At 40.7% G+C, this 25,440-nt stretch overlaps 1 protein-coding gene across 3 annotated transcripts in view; it reads right to left on the bottom strand.

The window, feature by feature from the left end:
• MSH3 (mutS homolog 3) overlaps positions 1–25,440 on the bottom strand; it is a 171,690-nt gene that overhangs the window by 62,767 nt on the left and 83,483 nt on the right. For all 3 annotated transcript variants that reach the window (XM_039545119.1, XM_039545117.1, XM_039545118.1), the window contains exons 14-19: positions 24,032–24,219; positions 13,512–13,680; positions 7,580–7,644; positions 5,738–5,854; positions 2,241–2,348; positions 152–266 (exon numbers count right to left, since the gene is read on the bottom strand). In XM_039545119.1, the coding sequence (XP_039401053.1) occupies positions 152–266; positions 2,241–2,348; positions 5,738–5,854; positions 7,580–7,644; positions 13,512–13,680; positions 24,032–24,219 (762 nt within the window). The remainder of the gene's footprint in view (positions 1–151; positions 267–2,240; positions 2,349–5,737; positions 5,855–7,579; positions 7,645–13,511; positions 13,681–24,031; positions 24,220–25,440) is intronic.

Below are 25,440 nucleotides of genomic sequence, written 5' to 3'. Positions count from 1 at the left end.
AGATGTGGACATGGATTCAAGAGAGATCTTTTGAAATGCAAACAAGCCGCCATCTGTATAATTAAATTATTTATTTAATTTCCTGGACCAGAAGCAAATTCTAGAATCCTTCCTTTGACTAATATTCAATCCCTCATAGCCTCATACTTACGGATAGGTTGGTGCTGTTTGGAACATACTGATCTTGTTCTCCTAGCAATACATCAATCACAGGGTGTCTGCCATTTTTTATAATTATTTTTTTCCCTTTATCTTGCACAACTGGTCTGCACAAAGAAGTAGATGTCAGTACACTGTTCATTACATTTAATTATTTAGGAATATCATGATGAAATCTTAGGGAAGGCATTCTAAACAGCATAGAGATATCTTTACAATAAACCATAAACAGATGAAAAATGAATTCTAGTGCAGAGTTGTGCAGAATCCATGATTCTCACACAGACAGCAGATGTGTGGGTTTGCGAGACTTTTAAAAAGAGGTGTGAAACATTATGGGATGCAGATAAAATTATGGGATGGAGAAAACTGCATCCTGGCGCACTGAAACCATGTTCCCAGTCACTCCTGCTCAACTCCTTTGCTCCCATGAAGCACTCCAAACCATTCCCAAAACACACTGCACTAGATGGTGGCGAGTTGCACAGTGGGATAATTACCCATGGTGCACTGCCCTGTGCATTGATGCAAGCACTTCTAGTGAGGACATGCAACACCGACACAAGGAATGTAAAGTGGACATGCAAAAGCGATTTAATTACTGCGGTGACTGTATGTTAATGTAACTTAGGCCTGGTCTAACCTACAGAATTAGACCTTGACCAAGATAAGCAAAGTTCTCAAAGGTCCAAACGTGATCAACATTAGAGAGAGTTCACTTCACTTACACGACACACATTTAAATACACTTCCAAAGGGCTCTTTTTCCTAAAGCAATTTTGTGATGGCTTGCAGGTGAAGCCAGCTCACGGATTTATCCATTTACTTATAATTTACTGCAGTTTAATAATATTAAGTAAAATATATTTTAATTGTTTAAATATCCAACTGTTAAGATATCTCACAACAGCATTATTATTTATTCCTTCAGTATGACTAGGGAAAGTAGTCTATTGAAATGATTTCAAGTGTATACCGAATTCTAATTGTAGAATGTTTAAAATATTTTGGAAATCAAGTTAAATTATGTAACAGAAAATTATTTAGCTAAATACATTTTTGTTTTACTGTTAGTTGTTTCCACTAAGCTTTGTATGTACTTCTGCATAGGAAAGGCATTTGAGAAAAGTTTTATGTGGGTATACAAACCATAAGCCATCAACAGAAGGAAAAATTTGTGGGCTGATAAATATTAGGACTAATAGTTTGGAACACTTAAAGCTCTCATATAATCTGTGGACTCCTTTGACCCTAACCCCAGGGCAGCCTGCACCCCAAATTTCTCATCCCCGGCCCCACCCCAGAGCCCACACCCCACACCCAATCCTCTGCCCCAGCCCTGAGCCCCCTCTCGCACCCCAAACTCCTCATCCCTGGCCCCACCTCAGAGCCTGCACCCCCAGCCAGAGCCCTTACCTCCCTGCACCCCAAGCCCTACCCTCTGCCCTCTCCCACACCCCAAACCCCTCATCCTGGCCCACCCCAGCCCTCTACCCCAGCCCTGAGCCCCCTCCCAAACTCCAAACCCCTTGGCTACACCCCTGCCGCATATCACTTCCATATTGGTGCACAAACAAAATTCATTCTGCACATGGATATAAAAGATTTGCAGGAACACTACTTTACACCAATATTGAAATCTTTAGCAGAGGTGTTATTTGGTATGTCAGCTGAGGACTACTAAATTGAAAGACTGAAAATTGATCAGCACTGCAGACATTTTAGGATATACTCCCTGGAAGCATAAAGCTTTGGCCCCAATCCCTATACAGATTTAAACAAGTTTAATCTGACACACTGAACACTTCATTTGAAGACAATGGAACTATGCACGTATGAGTAAATTGTTGTTGATAAAATGCAAGTCTTTCTAAAAACTTTTTTGTCTTTGCATTATGTAATTTAGATGGTAAACTCATCAGGGTTGAGACCATGCCTTAGTCTACGTTTGTAAAACGATGCTGAAACTTATAGTACTAGCAACATATTTATCAGTACATTTTATTGTTCTAAGTATGTCAGATCAAAGCTTATTTTAATATTCTGCCTTTTAAATCAATAAACAGTTTAAAACTGATTACCTGCAATAGGCTCCTTGTTTAGCAACCTTGGCCAATGAGAAAATGCAGTCAACAGTTGCTAGGTGACTAACCGCCTTCAACACAGAGTGATAATATTCACTAAAATGACTATATATGTATATAAGGAAGAAAATAATGAATTAAATAAATAAATTTCATATGAATCCACATGTATTGTCAAAATATAGCCTTTGCTTGGCTCTCACGGGGCTCTTATGGTATTAAAATTGCACTAAAATCAAATCTCCCAGCAGTCTGTCAAACTTATAATGTGAGAACTCAATCTTAATCATGATGAACTTCATATTCATAGTGTAACCCGGTATTTTTTCTGCACATTAAAAGGAAGGCAAAATGAAATTAATTAGCTAGTATATAAAGGATCTGCAGCTGATCCCTGCTGCCTAATGGACTCTACAAAAATGTTCCTGTTTATCACAGTGGCTGACTGAACTCTGTCACTCACTTCAACTGTAAGTTATCGTAAAAAAAAAATAAAAAAAGTGCCCTGACACAGGAGCTCTCCAGGGTCTCTTACAAAACGAGGCTCTTCACCATGGAAAGTTCATAATTTCATTTCCCTTTCTGAATACAGTTCCTTCAACACATGTATGAAGTTAACAGAGGCAAAAGACAAAGTTTTCAGTAGACTCACTCCCTTAGCCTTAATACATTTCTTCCCTTTCCTGTTAATTTACAGTAGGAAAATTTAAAGGTATCTACAGTTCTACTTGTAAAGTTGGAAACATAAGGGAAATACAAAACAGGGTAACTCTGATTTTCCCATCTCTATACTGCTCTAGCAACAATTTGTGGGAAATTCACCGTGGAACTCAAAAAATTAAAAATGGATCATAAAAGAAAATATCTAAACTCCACAGATGAGAACCAAAGTTAAGAGGCTTAAGGCAAAAAGGATGTGAATCCAATCACTGTCCAAAGAGGTTTAAGCCAAAAAGTTGGAAGAATAACTTTTAAACTACGGCTGTCAATTAATCGCAGTTAACTCACACGATTTACTCAAAAAAATTAATCATGATTAAAAAGTTAATTGCGATTAATCACAGTTTTCATTGCCCTGTTAAACAATAGAATACCAATTGAAATTTATTAAATATTCTGGATTTTTAATATTTTCATATATATTCTGTTCTGTGTTGCAATTGAAATCCAAGTTTTTTATTCAAATATTTGCACTGTAAAAATGATAAACAAAAGAAATAATTTTCAATTAACCTGATACTAGTACTGTAATGCAATCCCTTTGTTGTGAAACTTACAAACAGATTTTTTTTGTTACATAACTGCACTCAAAAAAAACAAAACAAATGTAAAACTTCAGCGCCTGCCAGTCCACTCAGTCCTACTTCTTTGTTCAGCCAATAAGACAAACAACTTTGTTCACATTTAGAGAAGATAATGCTTTTGTATATGCTAAACATTCATGTGCCCCTTCATGCTTCAGCCACCATTCCAGTGGACATGCTTATGACACTTGTTAAGAAAAGAATGCGTTAAATGTGTGACTGACTCCTTGCAGGATAACTGTATATCCCCTGCTCTGCTTTACCCGCATTCTGCCATATATTTCATGTTATAGCAGTCTCGGAGGATGACCCAGCACATGATGTACATTTTAAGAACACTTTCACTGCTGATTTGACAAAATGCAAAGAAGGTACCAATGTGAGATTTCTAAAGATAGCTACAGTACTCGACCCAAGGTTTAAGAATCTGAAGTGCCTTTCAAAATCTGAGAGGGATGAGGTGTGGAGCATGCTTTCAGAAGTCTTAAAAGAGAAACACTCTGATGCAGAAACTACAGAACCCGAACCACCAAAAAAGAAAATCAACCTTCTGCTAGTGGCATCTGACTCAGATGATGAAAATAAACACTGCTTTGGATTGTTTTCGAGCAGAACCTGTCATCAGCATGGATGCATGTCCCCTGGAATGTTGGTTGAAGCATGAAGAGACGTATGAATCTCTAGTGCATCTGGCACATAAATATCTTGTGATGCTGGCTATAACAGTGCCATGAGAACACCTGTTCTCACTCTCAGGTGATGACTGTAAGAAAGAAGTAGGCAGCATTATCTCCCTGTTTGTCTTAGCGATTGGCTGAACAAGAAGTAGAACTGAGTGGACTTGTAGGCTCTGAAGTTTTACATTGTTTTGTTTTTGAATGCAGTTATGTAACAAAACAAAAAAAAGCAGGCAGCACTATCTTCTGCAAATGGAAACACACTTGTTTGTCTGAGCAATTGGCTGAACAATAAGTAGGACGGAGTGGACTTGCAGGCTCTAAAATTGTACATTGTTTTATTTTCAAATGCTCTTTTGTTTGTACATAATTCTACAATTGTAAGTTCAACTTCCATGATAAACAGATTGTACTACAGTATTTGTATTTGGTGAATTGAAAAATACTGTTTCTTTTGTTTTTTTTTACAGTGCAAATACTTGCAATCAAAAATAAAGAGAGCACTGTACACTTTGTATTCTGTGTTATAACTGAAAATGTAGAAAACATCCAAATGGCATTCTGTTATTGTTCAACAGTGCGATTAATCGTGCAATTAATTTTTTTAATTGCTTGACAGTCCTATTTTAAACTGCTATGAAATTCAAAGCCCACTTTTGATAAACAAAGAACAATTTGAATAAACTCTACCTAGATATAAAACTTCCATCATATGCAAGTAGTGAGGGGCAGTATTACTGAAATGATGTTTCTAATGAAAGCACAGTTATAGATAATAAGATGGTTAAAATCCAAGATGTATGCCTGCAAAGAATCTGAACAATTATCTGAGACACTGACTGTGGATATTCTGAACATCCTCAACACAGAAACGTATCAATATTATTATATGTTACAGCAAATTATGCCTTAATTCTTCAATAATTAAACACTTAATGATGAACTCAGGCAGTATTTTAATATACTATAATGTCTTAAAAGGACAGTCAGCTTAAAAATCGTACCTTACAAATGTCTTTACCTATGTTACTAAAAACATTTATGACTATTAAAAGTGAAAAAATATTAAAAATTCAATTTGCTTGTTGCAGTGGATGACCTTTGTTTTCTTTTTCAGTTACTTTGAACTTGAACAATGAAATCACTAAAGTCAGTTTCTTTTTAAATCAGTTGCCTTTCAGGTCCTTAATGCTGCAATATTTAGGTTTAAACATAGCTCCCCAGTATTTGATTTGTTTAAAAACTGATTTCATTGGAATTTAAAATACCGAGGAAACATTCTTGTTAGTCTTAGGTTTTGCAAAATCTTATTTTAAGAGCTTTAAATTTAGGACCATCTTTTAGTTTAGTTTGTCATAAGGCTGTCTACAAGAAATCTAATCAGCAATTTCTTCTTTTCATTTTGAGAAACATTTTCTTCTCTTGCTTTCATAGCTAGAAAAACAAAAACAAAAACCAAAAACAAACCAAAAACAAAAAACCCATCAGATTCTACTTTTCATTGTAAACTCACTCTAAAATATTTAGCCATTCAGCATTGCAGTCAAGGACTAGCTGCTCCCGGAGCTGATTCAGATGTCGGTAATTTTCTACAATAAAAGGAGAGTGGAAACGGCTGACAGCTTTTGTGCTAGAAGAGAAAAAAAGCCAAATAGGAAATCAAGGTTACTAAGCAATCAATTATGCCATCAATGTGGAAAATTAGACTAGTTTTCTTATTCTCGGTGATCCTTGAAAATAAATAGATATAAAAAATGCATATTCTATTATTGTAGTGCTGAACTCTGTTGATTCCAATAATCTTTATTGTAAGTAAAGTACTTGGTTACTATGGTGCAGTCAGTGCAGAAAGCTTTTGAAATATATTTCTGAATGTAATATAAATGGTCAAAGAGCATGGCATACAATATTCTGCTTAGCAACAGAGGTTTATCTTCTTTAAAAAAAAGCACAAATGGGTGACTTTTTGTGACTAATAGTGATTGTACTCATAACAAACATCAAAGAATTTCATAATGATGACCTCACTGAGGAAGACTTATTGGTAGTTAGTGAACATAGGCTGTGTGTTGCATGAATGCTGGTTTGATTATTAGCACACATTATCTTGCAAGTTACCAAGTAATTATAATGTATTGTTTAAGACCTGAGTTATGGGCTACTGTATATACCAGAGGTAGGCAACCTATGGCATGCGTGCCGAAGGCGGCATGCGAGCTGATTTTCAGTGGCATTCACACTGCCCAGGTCCTGGCCACCGGTCCAGGGGGCTCTGTATTTTAATTTAATTTTAAATGAAGCTTCTTAAACATTTAAAAAATTGTATTTACTTTACATACAACAATAGTTTAGTTACGTATTATAGACTTATAGAAAGAGACATTCTAAAAACGTTAAAATGTATTACTGGCATACGAAACCTTAAATTAGAATGAATAAATGAAGACTCGGCACACCACTTCTGAAAGGCTGCCGACCTCTGGCATATACTTTTCTTATTGTTGCTCTTCCATAAACCAATATCCAAACAGCACATAGCGGGAGCATGCCTTATTATGCCTATTACTGGGTTAGATAATATTAAAGAATATTATCCCTCTCTTGATTACCTTGACCATTCAAGTGCTAAGTGACCTTGCTAATCATCTGTGCAATTGTGATCACATATTACATTTTCATTTTTAAGGTGCTCAATACGCTATTTAAATAATACATCAGAAGTCAGAGAAGGAAAAAGCCAATTAGATCATCCAGTCCATCCTCGGCTCATCAACCAGAAACCCCACACCCCACCCAAATAGCTAAAGCAATTCTTATGTAACATAATCAACAAAACAAGCAAGGAGTGTAAAATGACAATTTAATGACAATAACTTCATTCAGATACACAAATGTCATATCTTTAGATGGCTACGGTTATAGCTCTGAATAAATAAATATAAAACCCACCATGATTATGTGAATAGCGTACTGTGTGCGCATGTATGTGTATACACACACATATGCATAGCATATATATTATGGAATACAAACAAATTAAGAAAAATAATTTGCACACAAATTTCTATTAAGGTGGTTTTTTGGGGTTTTTTTCAGGGTCAAGTATAATATTATTGTTAAGGCTCTATCCTGCTAAACATTTCTTCCAGGAACTCAACTTCCCAGTATTCTATAGACTTTACTATAACAGTATAAATTAAAGGGTTTTTTTTTGTTTAATTGCTTTTTTAAACTGTTTAAGACTGGGCAAATAGAAAAATATATACTATCTACATTTCAATAATAAAAGAAGAATTATAGTCTAGTTCTCTCTATGTGCTGGAAGAAAACAAAAATTAAAGACATTTTTACATACCTACCAACCTTAACCCAATCCGAGGGTACAGAGGATGAGAGTGAATTCTTGACTTCTATCAGAAACTAAAATAAATAAAAAATGTTTACACTTTAAAGATGTCATTATTAGACTACACAACCAAGTTCTTCATATACAAAAATGTCTGTGTGCAAGGATTATTATTTGACTCCTGGTAGAGTTCACAATTATGATAAACTATGTCCACATGCTTAAAAAGACACAGCCCAGCCCCAAATATATTCAAACTGGGGAGATTTTGAAGAAAACATCCTGTATGCCTGGAGTCTCCACAAACAAGTTATCTTTTTTCATTCTCCCCTCACTCCATACTCCCATACAGAAAACAAATCCCTTTTCTCTGAATACCTGATGGCCATTAACTAGCCAGAGGCTAAGTTCCTGCATAATCCATGCACAGTTATTTCTCTCAATACAGTGGATTTATGCAAGGCCTTTACTCTGACTGGATACTGTGTTTAGAAACCCTCAGTGATAGGTCTACAACTAACAGGGATTCATAAACTCCTGACCATCTTCCCACTCACACTAACCTGAAATATCAAATAGAAAATAATCTCTCTTTAAATTGGATTCGAAGTAGGAGTCTTCCACCAGGGTAAATGAGGAGTTGGGGAAGCAATGCATTCAGAAGACAGGGTTTAGTGTGGGTAATGGGATAAGGAAAGTGTCAGAAACTGAGGCAGCTATATTTGCTGTGGGCATGGTGACTGAGAATTAAAGGGAGTGGTCAGGAAGTGTGCAGAAATTCATAGGAGACAAGTACAGCATGGGGGTAAAAGGAAGAAGAGAACATTTCAGTATAACAACTTGAAGCTGTGTCCTCTTAACCCAATGACAACTAGAGCTTGTTGGAAAGTTTTTCAAAGGAATGTTTTTCCACTGCAGAATGCCAATTCATTGAAATCAAAATGTTGCTGATTTCTTTCATGACAAAAAATAGACAATATATGAAGTGACCTTCTCCCGCACTTTGGTTTCCTCCCTTCTCCCCACTACATTCTCCCCTCCTCTCCAGTCACAGATGCAGAAGATTCTCATCTGTACTTCTCCTCTAGCCTCCCCACTTGCACCAGGGACCCCAACCCATCCCATTCTCATCTTCTCCCATACTCTTCTCTTAACCTATGGCCCTTTCCCCTAAGAATACAGACATGCTTTAGTCTCTCCCATCTTAAAAAAATCCTTTCCTTAACTCCCCTTGCCTCTCCAACCACCACCACAACTCTCCCTTCTTTTCACTCCTAAACTCACCAAGAACACAAAGTGTAGAGTGCTCACTTAATATTATTTTTATTACAAATATTTGCTCTATAAAAAAGATGAACAACCTAGAAGTCGAAGCATGAAGGGGCATATGAATGTTTAGCATATCTGGCACTTAAATACTTTGCAACACCAGCTACAACAGTGCCATTTGAAGGTCTGTTCTCACTTTCAGGTGACGAAGTAAGAAGCAGGCAGCATTATCTCCCATCAAACCCATTTGTCTTAGCAACTGGCTGAACAAGAAGTAGAACTGAGTAGACTTGTAGGCTCTAAAGTTTTACATTGTTTTGTTTTTGAATGCAGTTATGTAAAAAAAATTCTACATTTGTAAGTTGCACTTTCATGATAAAGAGATTGCACTACAGTACTTGTATGAGGTGAATTGAAAAATACTATTTATTTTATCTTTTACAGTGCAAATATCTGTAATCAAAAATAATAACGTGAGCACTGTACACTTTGTATTCTGTGTTACAATTGAAATTAATATATTTGAAAATGGATAAAAACACCCAAAATATTTATAATAAATTTAGATTGGTATTTTATTATCAGTGCAATTAAAACCGCGATTAATTGCAATTAATTTTTAATCGTTAATTTGTTTTGAGTGAGTCACTTGAGTTAACTGTGATTGACAGCCCTACAAACAACATATGTTATACAATTAATTAGATACCAGCACATACTACTTTGGTATTTTTAGTCAATTGTTACCTAAATGAAATACTACCAGATTGTCGGGGCTTTCTTGAAAAGAGACAGAGACTTTTACACTTCATAGTAGTATATTATTATTTATGCTATGCCAGGAATGGTATTTTCTAAATAAGAACACAAGGTCACTAATTCCAAAACTTTACAATTGAAACTAAATTATCACACCCAGAAAAAATAAGTTATGGGTCAAGGGAGAGATATGGGAAAGAGTAGGTTAGAACAGTGAAGATTATGTGGAATATTTATTGTTACATATTGTGTGACCCACGTTAGTTATTTTTTAAAAAGTCAGTAAGTGAGATAGACTTGAGAAAGAAGGGAGGCATTCTTAGATGAAAGGATTCAGCTGTAAAAAGAATTTTCAGCAGAGATTAGATTAATACACAGTCCGACCACCTTTAGGACATGCTGCAAGACTCCCCTATTTGATAAAGCTTTTCCACTATAACCACTATGATTTAGATAACCAACCTTCCCCACCTCGTGAACACAACCCAGCAATCACCCCAAACACAGCCTCCTGTAATCAGGGAAAGAAGAACAAGAACAGAATACTCCATGAAGTCTACTATGGACACACTATACAGCTGTTTACCTGGGAAGAATTTAGATACTACAATTGTCACTATAAAATCCCTAAAATAGATTAATTAGATAATGAGATAGCTGCAGGTAGAAGCAATGCTGTGTAGGCGCTTGAAAGTGAAGAGAGTAAACTGCTTCTAACAGCAATAGGGTTGCTGGTATGCCAGTTTTACAGTTTTTTTTAAACAGCTTGCCTCCTGATTAACTTCAATATACTGATATGATGGAGCACTGCAATCGTCCCATACTCTGTCCATATTTATTATCTAATGAACTCATACAGCCTACAATCACCAAATTAGTCAGTTTGTGTTCCTAACACCTGTAGCAAGAAGTGAATGTAGAGATTTCAAGATCTCCTAGAAAATATTGAATGCTAATGCTTTTTCATCCTTTAATTCTTAGCTCAATCAGATAAGAACTTACAGTATTTTATTAAATAGTAGCTGAAGCACTGCTTATGCCATACAGGAAGCAAACAGTTGCCAGATGCAGCAAATACTTTCTAATCCTTGCATGAAACAAACATTGCTGCTATCACTAACTGGACAGCCCTCTGTTCTGTTTTGTGCCTAAAATGATTTGCATTAGAGGTCTGGAAACAAAAGATTAGATAGATATGGGTGTAACTTCATGTGTTGTGGAAAAATACATCTGCCAAATGGAGCTTTATCTGAATTCCAAGAGGAAGTTACCACAAAATTTACGTCAGTAGGAGTTGTGGACACCTACTGCCTCTGAAAATCATGTCCCATGCTTAGGTTCTTAAGTATGGCTTTAGAAGCCACTCTTTAAGCACCTGGTTTATAAACTTTTGGCCTGTGGTTCTCTACAGGATGATGCGTTTTCTACCCACGACCCCCTTGTGGGGTGAGGAAGGAACCAGTTTTTAAGATTTTGGCAGCTCATCACTGGCCAGGAGGGTCAGAGGCTGAGGAGGCGAGTGGGAGGGCAGTGGGGGGGGGGTGAGTATGCGAGCCGGGAGAGGGGTTGAGAAGGCAAGCAGGTGAGCATTGGCGGGGGGGGGGGAACGACAGGTGAGCTGGCGGCGAGGGAGGAGGGCTGAGGCGGCGAGTGGGAGGACAGTGGCGGGGGGGGCAGGTGAGCAGCGGGGGAGGCTGAGGAAGCGAGCGGGGGGGGGCAGGTGATCCAGCAGCAGGGGAGGGGGGCTGAGGAGGCGAGCGGGGGATGGCAGGGCTGAGGAGACAAGCTACGAGTCGCTGGCTGACCTGTTCTACTGATCTGGTCTGGCTCCCTTCCACTCTCCATGGGTTGCAGCTGTCTGGAGGTGCTGCCTTCCACGCCTTCCTCAGTAACGCCTCATTCATTCAACAGGGAAATTGATTACAAAGTGGGGGGAAGATCTTATTCTACTTCTAGCAAAAAGACATTTTTCTTTTACCTTAATTATACTACCTTAGGGGCTCACTAACACATATTACCAAGGTTCAATACCACTGTTTCGGCAGGGCGGCACTGAGGAAGGAGAGTTTGTTTCCACAGGGCAGGCGGCGCTTGGGGCGGGAGTGTTTCGGGGGGGGGGGCCTGGGTGGCGCTGGGGGGGTTGTGTTTCGGGGAGGCTGGGGAGAGAGTTCGGCGGGATCAGAGGGGTTATGGCCCTCACCGCTTTACGAGTTGTGCCTGATATAAAAACTGGAAAGGATCCAGAGGCAAGCAGCAAAGATGATCAAAGGGATGGAATTCAAGCCATATGAGCAAAGGCTAAAGGAACTGGGAATGTTTCATTTGGAAAAGAGGATGTTAAGGGGGGACATGATAGTGGTCTTCAGATACTTGAAAGGCTGCCATAAAAAAGATGGGGGAAAGTTGTTCTCTCTTGCCATAGAGGGAAGGACAATGGTCAATGGCTTCAAACTACAGAGTAACAGCATTTTGGGCTATATAAGTAGGAGCATTGTCAGCAGATCGAGGCATGTGATCATTCCCCTCTATTCGGCATTGGTGAGGCCTCATCTGGAGTACTGTGTCCAGTTTTGGGCCCCATCCTACAAGAAGGATGTGAAAAAATTGGAAAGAGTCCAACAGAGGGCAACAAAAATGAGTGGGGGGCTGGAGCACATGACTTATGAGGAGAGGCTGAGGGAACTGGGATTATTTAGTCTGCAGAAGAGAAGAATGAGGGGGGATTTGATAGCTGCTTTCAACTACTTGAAAGGGGGTTCCAAAAAGAGGATGGATCTAGACTGTTCTCAGTGATACCAGATGACAGAACAAGGAGTAATGGTCTCAAGTCGCACTGGGGGAAGTTTAGGTTAGATATTAGGAAAAAGTATTTCACTAGGAGGGTGGTGAAGCACTGGAATGGGTTACCTAGGGAGGTGGTGGAATCTCCTTCCTTAGAGGTTTTTAAGGTCAGGCTTGAGAAAGCCCTGGCTGGGATGATTTAATTGGGGACTGGTCCTGCTTTGAGCAGGGGGTTGGACTAGATGACCTCCTGAGGTCCTTCCAACCCTAATATTCTGTGATTCTATGATTCTACAGGATAGCAGATTTAGATTAAATATCAGGAAAAACTTCTTAAGTGTAAGAACAGTGTATCTAGGGAGGTTGTGGAGGCTCCTTCATTGGATATTTCCATCTGTCTTGGATGCTTTAGACACAAAAAATCCTGCATCTTGGAAGGGGATTAGACTAGATGACCTTTTCTGTCTCTTCTAACCCTATGATTCTACTCCCCCATTGGTCTGTGTATATCCATCTCTTGTCTTATACTTATACTGCAAGCTCTCTGGGACACAGATCATATTTTTGTTCTGTGTTTGTACAGCATCTAATACAATGGGTCCTGGTCCATGGCTAGGACTCCTAAGTACTACAGTAATAGAAATAATAAATAAAAGAGAATGAGAGAAGAAGGACAAATTACAAATTTTTACCAGTTCTTTAAAGATTATTTTTCTTTTCTGTGCTTCCTAGTTCAATAAAAATATCCCAGAATATAACATCAGAAATGTTTTACAAAAAGTCTCAATGCAACCATGTTAAGAGTCTCTGGAAGCAAAGTACTGAGGGAAGCAAACTACTCATGAACCAAACTGAACTGCACTAAAAAGAATTCCATCCCCCACAAAACCCTGGAGACACTGCAAAGACAAAATATCCATGGTGAATTAAATAAAAAAGCAGTAAGGTAAGGACAATATTACTAAAAATAACAAGACAATAAGACAATGCATCCCAACGACTTCTTCTCACAGCCAGAATTGTTTTTATCTAGTGACATGGTTTAATTAATCTTTCAGGTAAATGTAAGTTATTTTGTTGGCATGCACTGGTAGGAACATATAAATATCACTTAGGTCATTTTGTGTATTACCTCTTGTCCTGATACTGTAACATACTCTGCAGAAGGGTTCTTTATCATTTGTCGTATTTCTTGCAGATGAAATTGGATCTGGGAAATCACCTTCTGAATGTCATCCTTCTGCTTTCTGATAGTAGGGAAGTCTGTAAGATCCTTGAACAATTGGGTTTTATCTCCAGTTCTATTTATAGGAAACAGAAAAATGGTGTATTCCATAATTCTACTGTTTTGGCATAATTGTTTATTTCCATCAATAAACACACGTTATCTGGTACCCATATTGTTTTGAGTGCACCATAGTATGTATTTGCCCCTCTCTCTTCTTTCAAAATGCATAAAACGTAACTTCACAAGGAGAAAAACATGCATTCCAGAGATATGGTCTCAGTGAAAGAGTATACTACACTTATAAATTACACACAGAATAAAGCCGCCCATGTTAGTTTTTTTAAATCAAGCACTCAAAAGTTAGAAAATGACAGAATGAAGGAAGCTGCCTGTGCAACTTTATTTTGGCCTCCTTGTGCATATGCATTATAAGATTGACTTTGATTACATGATCACATACCATTTTTCCACCTTAATAATAAGTCACTACCATCCCCACCTATAATAGAAATATTTCTAATTTTAGAACAAATACAAAAATATAACCTTCTGATTATGTCATAGCATAGATGCCACGTTTGTAATCTGATAAGAGATAGAAAAGCTGCTAGCACACCAGTAGGATAGCTTCTGGGTTTTTACAGACCTAGAGAAGGCATATAATAAAGTGGACAGAAAGATGCTCACACCAGTTCTGCGAAAATATGGAGTGTCTGAGGATTTAGTAACTATGGTGAATGCCCCATATAGATCACCTACAACAGTAATCAGGACATGTTTTGGGACAACACACCCCTTTGAAGTGAAAGCGTATAGTATATAGAGTGGTATAAACAAGTCATTGTCTGCATGAAATTCTAGGGGGAGGAATAGCTCAATGGTTTGAGCATTGGCCTGCTAAACCCAGGGTTGTGAGTTCAATCCTAGAGGGGGCCATTTAGGGATCTGGGGCAAAAATCTGTCTGGGCATTGGTCCTGCTTTGAGCAGGGGGTTGGACTAGATGACCTCGTGAGGTCCCTTCCAACCCTGACATTCTATGATGTAGGCCAGTGCCCTCCTGACATCCAGAGTGTGCAACCTGTTTTCCTCTTCCGAATTATGAGGCTTCAGGAAGAAGACAGGTAAGTATAAGTCTGGGCTGGTATGAAACTGGGAAACTATCTTGGGCAGGAATGGCAGGTGCGGCAGCAGCTGGACCTTATCCTTGTAGAATACCGTACAGGGCAGTTCTGAAGTAAGTGTCCTGATCACAGACAGCCTGTGGACAGACATCACCGCAACCAGGAACAAAACCTTCCAGGAGAGAAGGAGAAGGGAGCAAGAAGCCAGAGGCTTGAAAGGAGGCCCCATGAGCCTCGACAGCACAAGATTCAAGTCCCAGGGTAGGACAGAGTCCCAGACATGAGGGTAGAAACACTCCAGACTTTCAAAAACCAGGCCATCATGTTGTGAGCAAAGATGGACCTGCCTTGGAACGGAGAGTGGAAAGACAAAATAGTGACCAACTGGACCCTGATTGATGACAGAGCCAAGCCCAGGACCTTGAGGTGCAGAAGATAATCCAGGATCACCTGCAGCGAGGCCTTCTCAGACCAGATACGTCATTCTGAAGCCCAGCACATGAACCTTCTCCACTTAACTCTGGTGGAGGACTTTCTGCTGCCAAAGAAGACCTATTGAACCCGGGCCAAGCATTCCCACTCTTCTGCATTCAGCCATGCAGTACACATGCTGTTACGTGCAACACTGCCAGATGCAGGTGCAGAAGACTGCCATGGTTCTGGGACAGCGGGTACGGCCAGAGCGGTAGTTGCAGTGGGGCAGCTACCAAAAGGTCCAGCAGCATTCTGAACCAGTGTTGGCAAGGCCACTGGGGGACTATTAGGATAACCTTCACCCTGTCCTGTTTGATCTTCATAAGGACTCTGTGGATCAACAGCACTGGTGAGAAGGCGTACATCAGGGCCCCAGATCACGGGAGCAGGAAAGCGTCTGATAGGGATCCCCGTCCATCCCCCAGAGCGAACAGAACATGTGGCATTTCCCATTCTGACAGGATGTGAACAAGTCCACCTGGGGAGTTCCTCACTTCCAGAAGATAATACTGACTGCCTATCGATGGAGCAATCACTCGTGGCGAGATGAGAAGGTCCTGCTGAGATGATCCATCAAGACGTTCCTGGTGCTAGGCAGGTGCATGGCTATCAGATGAATGGCATACCACACACTAAAATCCCAAAGGCAGAGAGCTCCTTGACAAGGGGCTGAAGACCTGGAACCACCATGCCTGATCATAATACATTGCGGTGGTATTGTCTGTCAGGACCTGCACCACCTTGCCCTTCAGGTGGAACAAGAAAGCCTGGCAGGCCAGGCGAACCACTCTGAGATCCCTGACGTTGATGTGGAGGGCCAGATCATCCTGCAACCGGTGGCGATGGGTGCTCAGCTTGCCCAGGTGGGCACCCCAGCATCACAGACCAGGGTCAGCGATGGGGACGGGGTCACGAAGGGGACTCCCTCCAACTCCAATCTGGGGTCCAACCACCAATCCAGGGATGATCTGATGTGGTTTGGCACGCTCACTACCCAGTCCAGGTCATGCCTGTTGGGGATGTAGACCAACACCAGAGGCCGGAGATGGAGCCAAGCATGACTGACCACATATGTAAACATGGCCATGTGGCCCAACAGCTGCAGGCAGGTATGAGCTGTGGTGAGCAGGTGGTTGTCTACGTGGGAGATCAGGTCCAACATGGCCTGAAAACACGCGTCCGGAAGGAAGGCTCTGGCTCGTGTGGAATCGAGAACCGGCTCAATGAACTCTGTTTGCTGGATGGGCAATAAGGTGGATTTTTTCTTGTTTATTAACACGCCCAGGTCACAGCAAGTGGAATGCACCAGATCGAGGCTCCTCTGCACTTGCTCCCGAGACCTGCCCTTAATGAGCCAGTCATCGAGATATGGGAAGACCTGGACTCCCCGACATCTCAGATAAGCAGCCACTGACGCCATACATTTTGTGAACACCCTGGGGGCCAAGGAGAAACAAAGGGAAACGCCGTGAATTGAAAATGATGCCCATCCACTATGAAACGGAGGAAACGTCTGTGACCTGGGAATATGGGAATAAGTGTCTGTCAAGTCAAGGGCGGCATACCAGTCTCCCGGATCCAGGGAGACCATGCAAAACTTCAACTTTTTGAGAAGCTTGTTGACGCGACACAGGTCCGGAATGAGTCAGAGGCCCCCTTTCGCTTTCGGGATTAGGAAATAGCAGGGTGACACCTGGCTAGAAAAGGTTAAACATCCTGCAAAATAAATAACCCTCAAAAGACATGTGGGGAGATAATGTTTGTGGTTTTGTGTATTTACATATGTATGAATAGGGTGGACAATGTAATCAACAGTCCCTGTCTACGCTGTATTCGAATATCATTTAAATGAATTGTAAACACGGGATATCTCAGTATTCATCTCTCTTTGAAATGTACTGTGAATGGTGGAGGAACAAGTAAATGGCCTTATGTTAACTTGTATAGCTAAGTACCAGTGATAGACCCCCTTCAAAGTCATCCTAATTACCTTTTGTTCACTGAGGAAATCACAACTTGTCAAAGAGGACATGAAATTATATAAAAGATCCTTGGCTTATGATTCTGTCATCTCAGATCTGCTTAGACTTCATCAAGGGAAGTTTGAGTCACAAGAATGAGATCCAAGTTATGCTGGTACACCCTGAATATGAGATTAGGACATTGGACTATGACCCATGAACTGAATTCTAAAGGAACTCTTTGCAACTACGAAACTCACCATCTCTGCTATGAATCTGCACTTCAATGAACTCATGTCTGTATGTATATTGATCTTTTAACCATACTCTCTCTCTCTCTTGTTTTTTAATACATTTTAGTTTAGTTAATAAGAATTGGCTGTAGCATGTAAGATCTGAAACATTCATTAACCTGGAAGGTAATGTGTCCGATCCTTTGGCATTGGTAGAACCTTTCCTTTTACATGATGAAATAAGATATACAGAAATTTTCATCATATATAATGCGGGTACTTGGATGGAGGCCTGAGGCTGGACTATTTTAAAAGGACCTGTGTTATTTGGACTTCTGAGTAACCAGTAAGGTAATAAAAAAGCTGTTTTATGCTGGCTTGGTAAATCTAAGTATTGGAATATCCACCAGCTTTTTGGGGTTTGGCTGCCCCATTCTTTGCAGTTCACCCTAATTGAGTGACCACAGCTGGCTCCCCACTAGGACCCTGGTCACAGGCCCCCTTTTGCTTTCAGGATTAGGAAGTAGCGGGAATAGAACCATTTCCCTTCCATGTCCTGAGGAACCTCCTCCACTGCCTACAGGTGTAGGAGGTTCTCACCCGCTTGGACAAGGAGATGCTCATGAGAAGAGTCCCTGAAGAAGGATGGGTAGGAAGGGACATCCGAAAATTGCAGGGTATAGCCCTGAGACATTATATCCAGCACCCAGTGGTCGAGGTGACCTGCGACCAGGCCTAACAGTAGGGATGAAGATGGCTGAGGAAAGAATAAGGTGGATCTGGGAATTGACTGGGGTGTCACTCTCAAGCTCACCTTCAAAATGAGCGCTTCTGGTCCCTGGGCTGCTTTGCCGGGTTGGACTGCGTGGGTGAGTGGGAGGAGGAAGGGCAGCGACGACTAAAGCTCATGTCTCTATCCTTTCTCCTTGCAGGCCCTTGCAGGCCGCCAAGGCCTTCGTGCTGTGGGCGGCCGGAACAGCTTCCGTGCAGACTATGGCATATGCATGCCCAGCGAGTGAAGGCCCGAGTGTCCTTCAACCCATGCAGCCTCGCATCCGTTTGTTTGGAGAAGAGACCATTTCCAAGGAATGGAAGGTCCTGGATCGAGGTCTGCATCTCTTGGGAAACGCTGGTGGTCTGAAGCCAGGAGCTGCGCCTCATGACCACTGCTGCCGCAACCACCCTAGCCTTCAAGTCCATCACATCCCACACCATTTGGAGGGAGCACCTAGCTGCCATGGTGCTTTCCTCCACTATGGTGCCAAATTCTTGGGCCAGACTTTGTAGGAGGGATTCCTTAAACTTATGGAGGGAGTCCCATAAATTAAAATTGTACCTGCCCAAGAGGGCCTGACGGTTCACCACCCAGAATTGGCAGTGGAATAAATTTTTCTCCCAGAAAGGTTAAGTCTTTTGGCCTCTTTATTTTTGGGAGTTGAACTAGTGTGCCCCTGCTTGTCTTTTTCGTTGGCCACCGAGACAACTTGCGAGCCTGGAGGTAGATGGGTATAAAGGTACTTGAACCTTTTGGCCGGGACGAAGTACTTCTTTTTGGCCCTTTTGGAGATGAGAGTGATGGAAGACAGGGTTTTCCAGAGGGCTTTGGCAATTTTCAGGACCACATCATGCACTGCCAGGGTAGTGGCCGAGAGGACATTGAACAAGGTGTCCACTTAGTCGGCCATCTCCTCCATCTGTAGGCCTAAGTTCTCAGTCACCCGTTGAAGCAGGACCTGGTGTTCCTTAAAATTGTCCAGCGGGCTGGCTCTCGAGGGTCCCCCACCTACCTGGTCTGGGGATGAGGATGATGACTGAACCACCATGGGAGGATCAGGGGCATCATTCCCCATGGGGGAGGGGAGGTTTAGTCTCTACCCCAACCTCTGAGTGGGTCTGTCAGGGCTCCCTCCCCACTTTGAACTCTGGGGTACAGTTGTGGGGACCCGCATGAAAGACCCCCTAAGCTTATTTTCCACCAGCTTAGGTTAAAACTTCCCCAAGACACAAATTCCTTTCCTTATCCTTGGACGGTATTGCCGCCATCACTAAGTCCAAACATTCAGGGAGGGGCCACTTGGAGCCCTATTCCTCCCCAAAAAATATCCCCGCAAACCCCTTCCCCATCTTTTCTGGGGAGGCTTGAGAATAATATACCAACCAATAGGTTAACAAAGTGAGTACAGACCAATCCCTGTATTTTAGGGCACTGAAAAATCAATCAGGTTCTTAAAAGAAGAATTTTATTTAAAAGAAAAAAGTAAAAGAATCACACCTGCAAAATCCGAATGGAAGGTAACTTTACACGGTAATAAAAGATTTAAAACACAGAGGACTCCCCTCTGGACTCAACTTTACATTTATAAAAAACAGGAACAAAACTACCTCTTAGGATAGGGAAAATTCACAAGCTAAAACAAAAGATAATCTAACGCATTTCCTTGCTTTACTTACAATTTTTGTAATCTTAGATGCTCATTTCAGGTATGTTTTCAGGAGATGTTTTTTTTCTGCCCTGGTCCCGCTGTCTGTCCAAGAGGGCACAAACGAAGAGAGCCCAAACAATCCCCTCCCCCCTCAGATTTGAAAGTATCTTCTTTTCCCATTGGTCCTTCTGGTCAAGTGCCAACTATGTTAACTGAATTGATTATCCCCTTACAGGTAAGGGGATTTTGTACCTCTGGCCAGGAGGGATTTTACATAAGGGTTGTTACCCTTCCCTTTATATTTATGACAGGGTCTCATGCACCGAGCCCAGTGCCGTGAGCTGTTGCTCCGAGGCGGCGGTAGATGAGCAGTGCGAAGGAGGCATCGCCATGAATGGCGCTCCCCATGCACTCCAATAAGGCCACTGCACTGGTCACTGCCCGTGCTGCCAAGGCAGCACCGTCGACGTGGTCTCGGGTGCCCAGTGGTGCCGATGGGGTCTGAGCGAGGGGTTGAACCTCCCTTCCATGCCAGAGGAATCCCCTTCCAGAGACCACAGTGGAGCCGTTGACACCTGAGTCTGCCTGCTGACTGTTGCCACCAAAGACCGGTGCCTGGAGCGAGAGGATCGGTGCCTGTATCAAGGGGACCAGTGTTGAAGCCGGGGTCACTGGAGATGTGACAGCGAGTCTCCCACTGGGCAGGCGACCGAGATCTGTGCAGAGAGGACAACCGGCAGGAGGGCGAACGGTGCTAGACAGGCATGGGATAAAAATGAGCACAACTAAGATACAGGTCACTTGGGTCAGTAGAGGTGCCACAGGGAAACTGGACATAGAGATTAAGTAGCAGGAATAATCAGACTGGCAAGCTCATGTACCTTGGTGGCTGCATTATGGAAGACGGCAAGCTTGAATGCGAGATACAGTCTAGACTATGGAGTGCTGGGAGAGCGTGGAGGTGTTCTTCATGACAAGTATACGCCACTGAGACTGAAAGACCAACTAACAGAACAATGGTGTTTCCTGCAGCATTGCATGGTGCACGAGCATAGGAAATTAGGAGACAGCAGATTCAACTTCTACAGGTGTTTGAGATGAGATGTCTGTGTCATGAAAGGAGTTACATGAAGAGACAGATTTTGAAATTAAAAGTATTAGGATGGAAGTCAAAGTCCCTGATGTAGCTGATAAAATCCAAGAAGCGTGACTTTGTTGGTTTATATATATAGAGAAGATGAACAAAGGGCACCTGGTGAAGACAGCATAATAGGAGAGGTTAGTAGAAAAGAGAGCCCAAGGAAAGCCAAAGAAGTGATGGATGGATTGCATCAAAGAAGATGGGAAGCAGGTGGACCTTAGCGACCTTGTGCACTAACAAAGATGGCTGATGCTTGCATGACAACCTGACTCCAGTCGGTACGATAAGGGGAAAAAGATTATTATGTCATAACTGTGAAATCTGATATCTGAAGAGAAAAAAATCCAGGCATGTTACAAATAGTAAAAATAACTAAAAAACCCTACTTTATTGTACCCAACCCAACTTCCCTTTTCACAAAAACAACTTGAACTAGAGCCAATAGCCAAGAGGATAACGTTGAGATGAGCTCTGACTCGGAGCCTAATATAGATTTTATACAGGAGAAAGTAACGTGCCTGCATTTTATAATACTGCATTTTTCAGACTCTTACTGCTGATTAGACCTATTTTCAGAGGAATTGTAGGAGAACGACAGCTGCTAGCCAGCTGCTGTCGTTGCCTTGTGCCGTCGCCTACTGAAAACAAAAAGAGCAAATTTCCAAAAATGGCAACTGCAGATATTTAGGCACTTTTATAGTTTTAGAGTCAGTAATACTTTTCAAAAGAATTTTTAGGAATACAATATAAAATATAACAAAAACAACACCACACAGAGTGTCTATATATATACAAAATACATGATGAACTGTGGTAAAATACAGGTTTTACTGGCACAAGTATGAAACTCCTGCATAAGTTTGAAATGCATAACAAAGCCATGAGTGAGTTATCCTGGTTAACAAAGACAAATTCAAATAAACCATTTGCATTATGCTATGTGGTGATATTTTCTGTTTATATTCTTTTAGAGGAAACTTTGGATTTAGAAAAAACATTAGACTAACATTTTCATTGATACTATTTTTTGTATTACTTCATCTACAACATCAAGCTGTCTTAGTTACCATGTACATAGTGATAGAAAAATAAGAACTAATATTTTTAAAACTTCTAAAAAGTAGCTATAGTAGAGCTTTTCCATAAATCAGGTATCATGATGATAAGGTCTTCTATTTCACACCCTGTCCGACATATAAATGAATGCTATATATCAACAAAAAAACTATAATCCCAGCTATCCAACAGGACACAGCAAGTGTTTCTAACCTTTTAATTCTCTAATTGCCCTTAAATCTGTCACTGGTCCAAGAGCAAATATTGGCTGTCCTAGATTTTGGCTCAGTTAATTTTTCAATCCCTGCTGCGGAGAAAGATGAAAACATTTTTCTGTCAATTATTTTAAAATTAACATCTATTTTAAAAGTACTCAGAGATTTGGAATATGAAATGTAATCCTGTTAAAGACAGATTAACAGGCAAATTGTGAAGAGCAGGTCAAGAGACAGAAGGTGCAAAATAAATAAAAATTAATTTCAGGGCAGCTTATTTTGTTTGAAGCAAGGGATTTATTGTATTAATGTGCTGCCCAAATATGGTATAAATAATTATATAGCATCTCAAAGCATTTCACAAACTAAGTCTCATAACACCCCTATGAGGTAAATGGTATGTCCATTTTACAGATATGGAACCTTCACAGAAAGGTTGAGTGAAATTTGCCCAAGGACACACAGGAAGTTGGGGCAGAGCTGGACACAAAGCTTGGAGGACACACAATTCCAGGCTCATAATGTCCATTCTATAAACATATTATGCACAAAAAGCTACACTGAAAGAATTATTCAAGTTTTAAAGTCAAGCTCTCAAAACTGGTGAGGAGAGCAAAGGGAAAGCATTGAGAACACAGGAGAGACTGTCTCCCTTCTCTGAGTTCCTGTGCCTGGCATCAGAATGCCATCTGGAACTCAGGAGAAGCAACTGCAGGGACAGTCCTGCTTAGCCCCTGCATCCCGAAGATGGAACACGCTCAGTTGTTTTGTGGGGCTAGTGTATGAACAGTCCAGTCAGCACACAGGCGCTGTGAGGGGATGGAGCATGCTTAGCACAGGCAGTATGTTCAGAAAATTTAGCTGCTGCCATACTCAAAAAAGTCTCTACTAAGCACTTGTGAACTGAGAAAAGGCTCATAACCTGACCTTATTTGGATGAATTTTCACAGTGATGGGGAAAAGGCATGTCCCTCACCCCACAGCAACCCTCTCTGCCAAATTTAAAGTCTCTGCTCCAACATATGAAGCTTCTCAGCAAAATGGTTGTAAGAATTTTTTTTTCCACATGGACAAACAATGTATTTTTCCCCTAACCATATTCTCAGGAACAGCTGAACCATTCTGGGTGAAACTTTCCAAAAATACTGCACCTGAAACATTCACCCAGCATGGAAAATTTCAGCCTGAATGGTGGGTGAGATAATATCTTTTACTGGACCAATTTCCATTGGTGAGAGAGACAAGCTTTTGAGCTCACACAGAGCTCTTCCTCAGGTCTGGGAAATGTACTAAGAGTGTCACAGCTCAATATAAGATGGAACAGATTGTTTAGTATAAGTAGTTGGAACAGATTGACATAGGTGTTAACTACTTATACTAAACAATCTGTTCCATCTTATATTGAACTTCATCACTCTTAGTACGTTTCCCAGACCTGAGGAAGAGCTCTGTGTGAGCTCAAAAGCTTGTCTCTCTCACCAACGAAAGTTGGTCCAATAAAAGATATTATCTTACTCTCCTTATCTCTAATATCCTGGGACCGACATGGCTACAACACTGCATAGGTACCCTGAATGGTTTAAGTTTGGCAAAATTATAAGCAACCAAAAACAGGTCTTTTAATGGAAAGTGTCAGGCAACCTTACATATATGTGATTCTACCTATGCCAGCTATAATGTACATTTTGTATTTATATATTACATAAATAAGGTAGATTAACCAACATATACAATTCATATATCAAGTAAGTTCAGTAAGAAAGACTACAAGGCATGAAAGAACTGTTTTCTTTACTTACTTGGCCGCTTCTTCATTAAGTATCTTTAAGTAATGTTTCACGGGGCAAAGGAGCTCAGGAATTTCCAAGAGGGCCATCTGCAGTAGAGGAGCTTTCACTTGGGAACGTATAGCTGGAAACAGTGCTTGGAGTTCTGTCTCCAGGCGAGACAAAGTGCTGACTATCAAGAAGAACTCTTGGGTTGAACACTGAAAGTGGAAAAAGTTTTAGTTTAAATTGTTACAACATTGTATGTTCCAGGATACCCACGTTACATCTTCTTTAAATTAAACAACGTTCACAGTTCTTTTTACATATTGAAATATTACTTGATGATCTGATGTTCAAACGATAAATCTGATGGACTAATGACATATTTATTATTTGTTACTTATTACAGCACCAAAACGGGGCCCTATCGTGCTAAGCACTGTATAAACATGGAGTAAGAGAGAGTCCCTCCCCCAAAGACCATATCATCTAAATAGACAAGACAGACAAAGGGTGAGGAAAAGGGATATAACATACAAGCAGAATGAGCAGTGATGAGGGAGCAAAAGGGGTTTGCAGCAAACAACCAATAAGAATAATGAAGAGAACGTCAAGAGTGAAAACTGCAGAAATCAGTCTGATGCCATCATCAATATCCAACAGTCCCTGCTTAAATTGCTCCTGGAGCAACTCTTACCAGATTTAGTCTCAAGCTGGCTCCCCCCCACAGTTTCTAAAATCATTTATGAAGGCATTAAAGAGTGTGAAGATATGCTGCATAACGATCAGAAATTCTTCCTATTAGACTTTGTTAAGAAGTATGTAAAAGAGTGTATAGTATCTGAAGGAACATGGAGTAGGCAAAATCAACAAAGGCATTTACACCATTGAGAAGGGAAGCTTTGCAAAGAGCTGCAGAGCTACAAATATAAATATTGGAGATACCAGAAGATAATGCTCAGAAACTATCCATCAGTTTCTCAAACAGATAAAATATCCCAAGATATTTGCATGTAAACATTTATGGACTCTGATTTTATAGAGACAACTAATTATACATATAAAACCACAAAAGAGATGCTTTATTTTCATATTGGTTTATGAAAAGATTATATATGAGACAACTCATTTTCTCATTGGATCACTGATAGCTCTCTGTATGAAGCGAAGATTATATTCTGGTTGGTCCATATCATCTTTTCAAAAAGGGAAAGCATCCACAGCCCTCCCTTAAAAACTGAATAAAATAATTCCTAGTGCTTTCAACAAATTGCTCCCTACAAACTAAATACAGAGAGGGTAATTGATTTTTTCAGATGGCTTCTGAGGAGCATTCCTACTGGAAATAAAGACTTATCACTGGGAGCTATCTTACTCACTCTTTCTTTTATGTGTTACTGAAATCAGAATGAGATTACAGCTATATCACCACCAGCCTG

The sequence above is a fragment of the Mauremys reevesii genome, linkage group 6 (genome assembly GCF_016161935.1).
Source record: "Mauremys reevesii isolate NIE-2019 linkage group 6, ASM1616193v1, whole genome shotgun sequence".
In the NCBI taxonomy this organism is placed as follows: Eukaryota; Metazoa; Chordata; order Testudines; family Geoemydidae; genus Mauremys; species Mauremys reevesii.
Note: the sequence above shows the minus strand (reverse complement) of the source record. Positions and strands in the feature narration are given on the sequence as shown.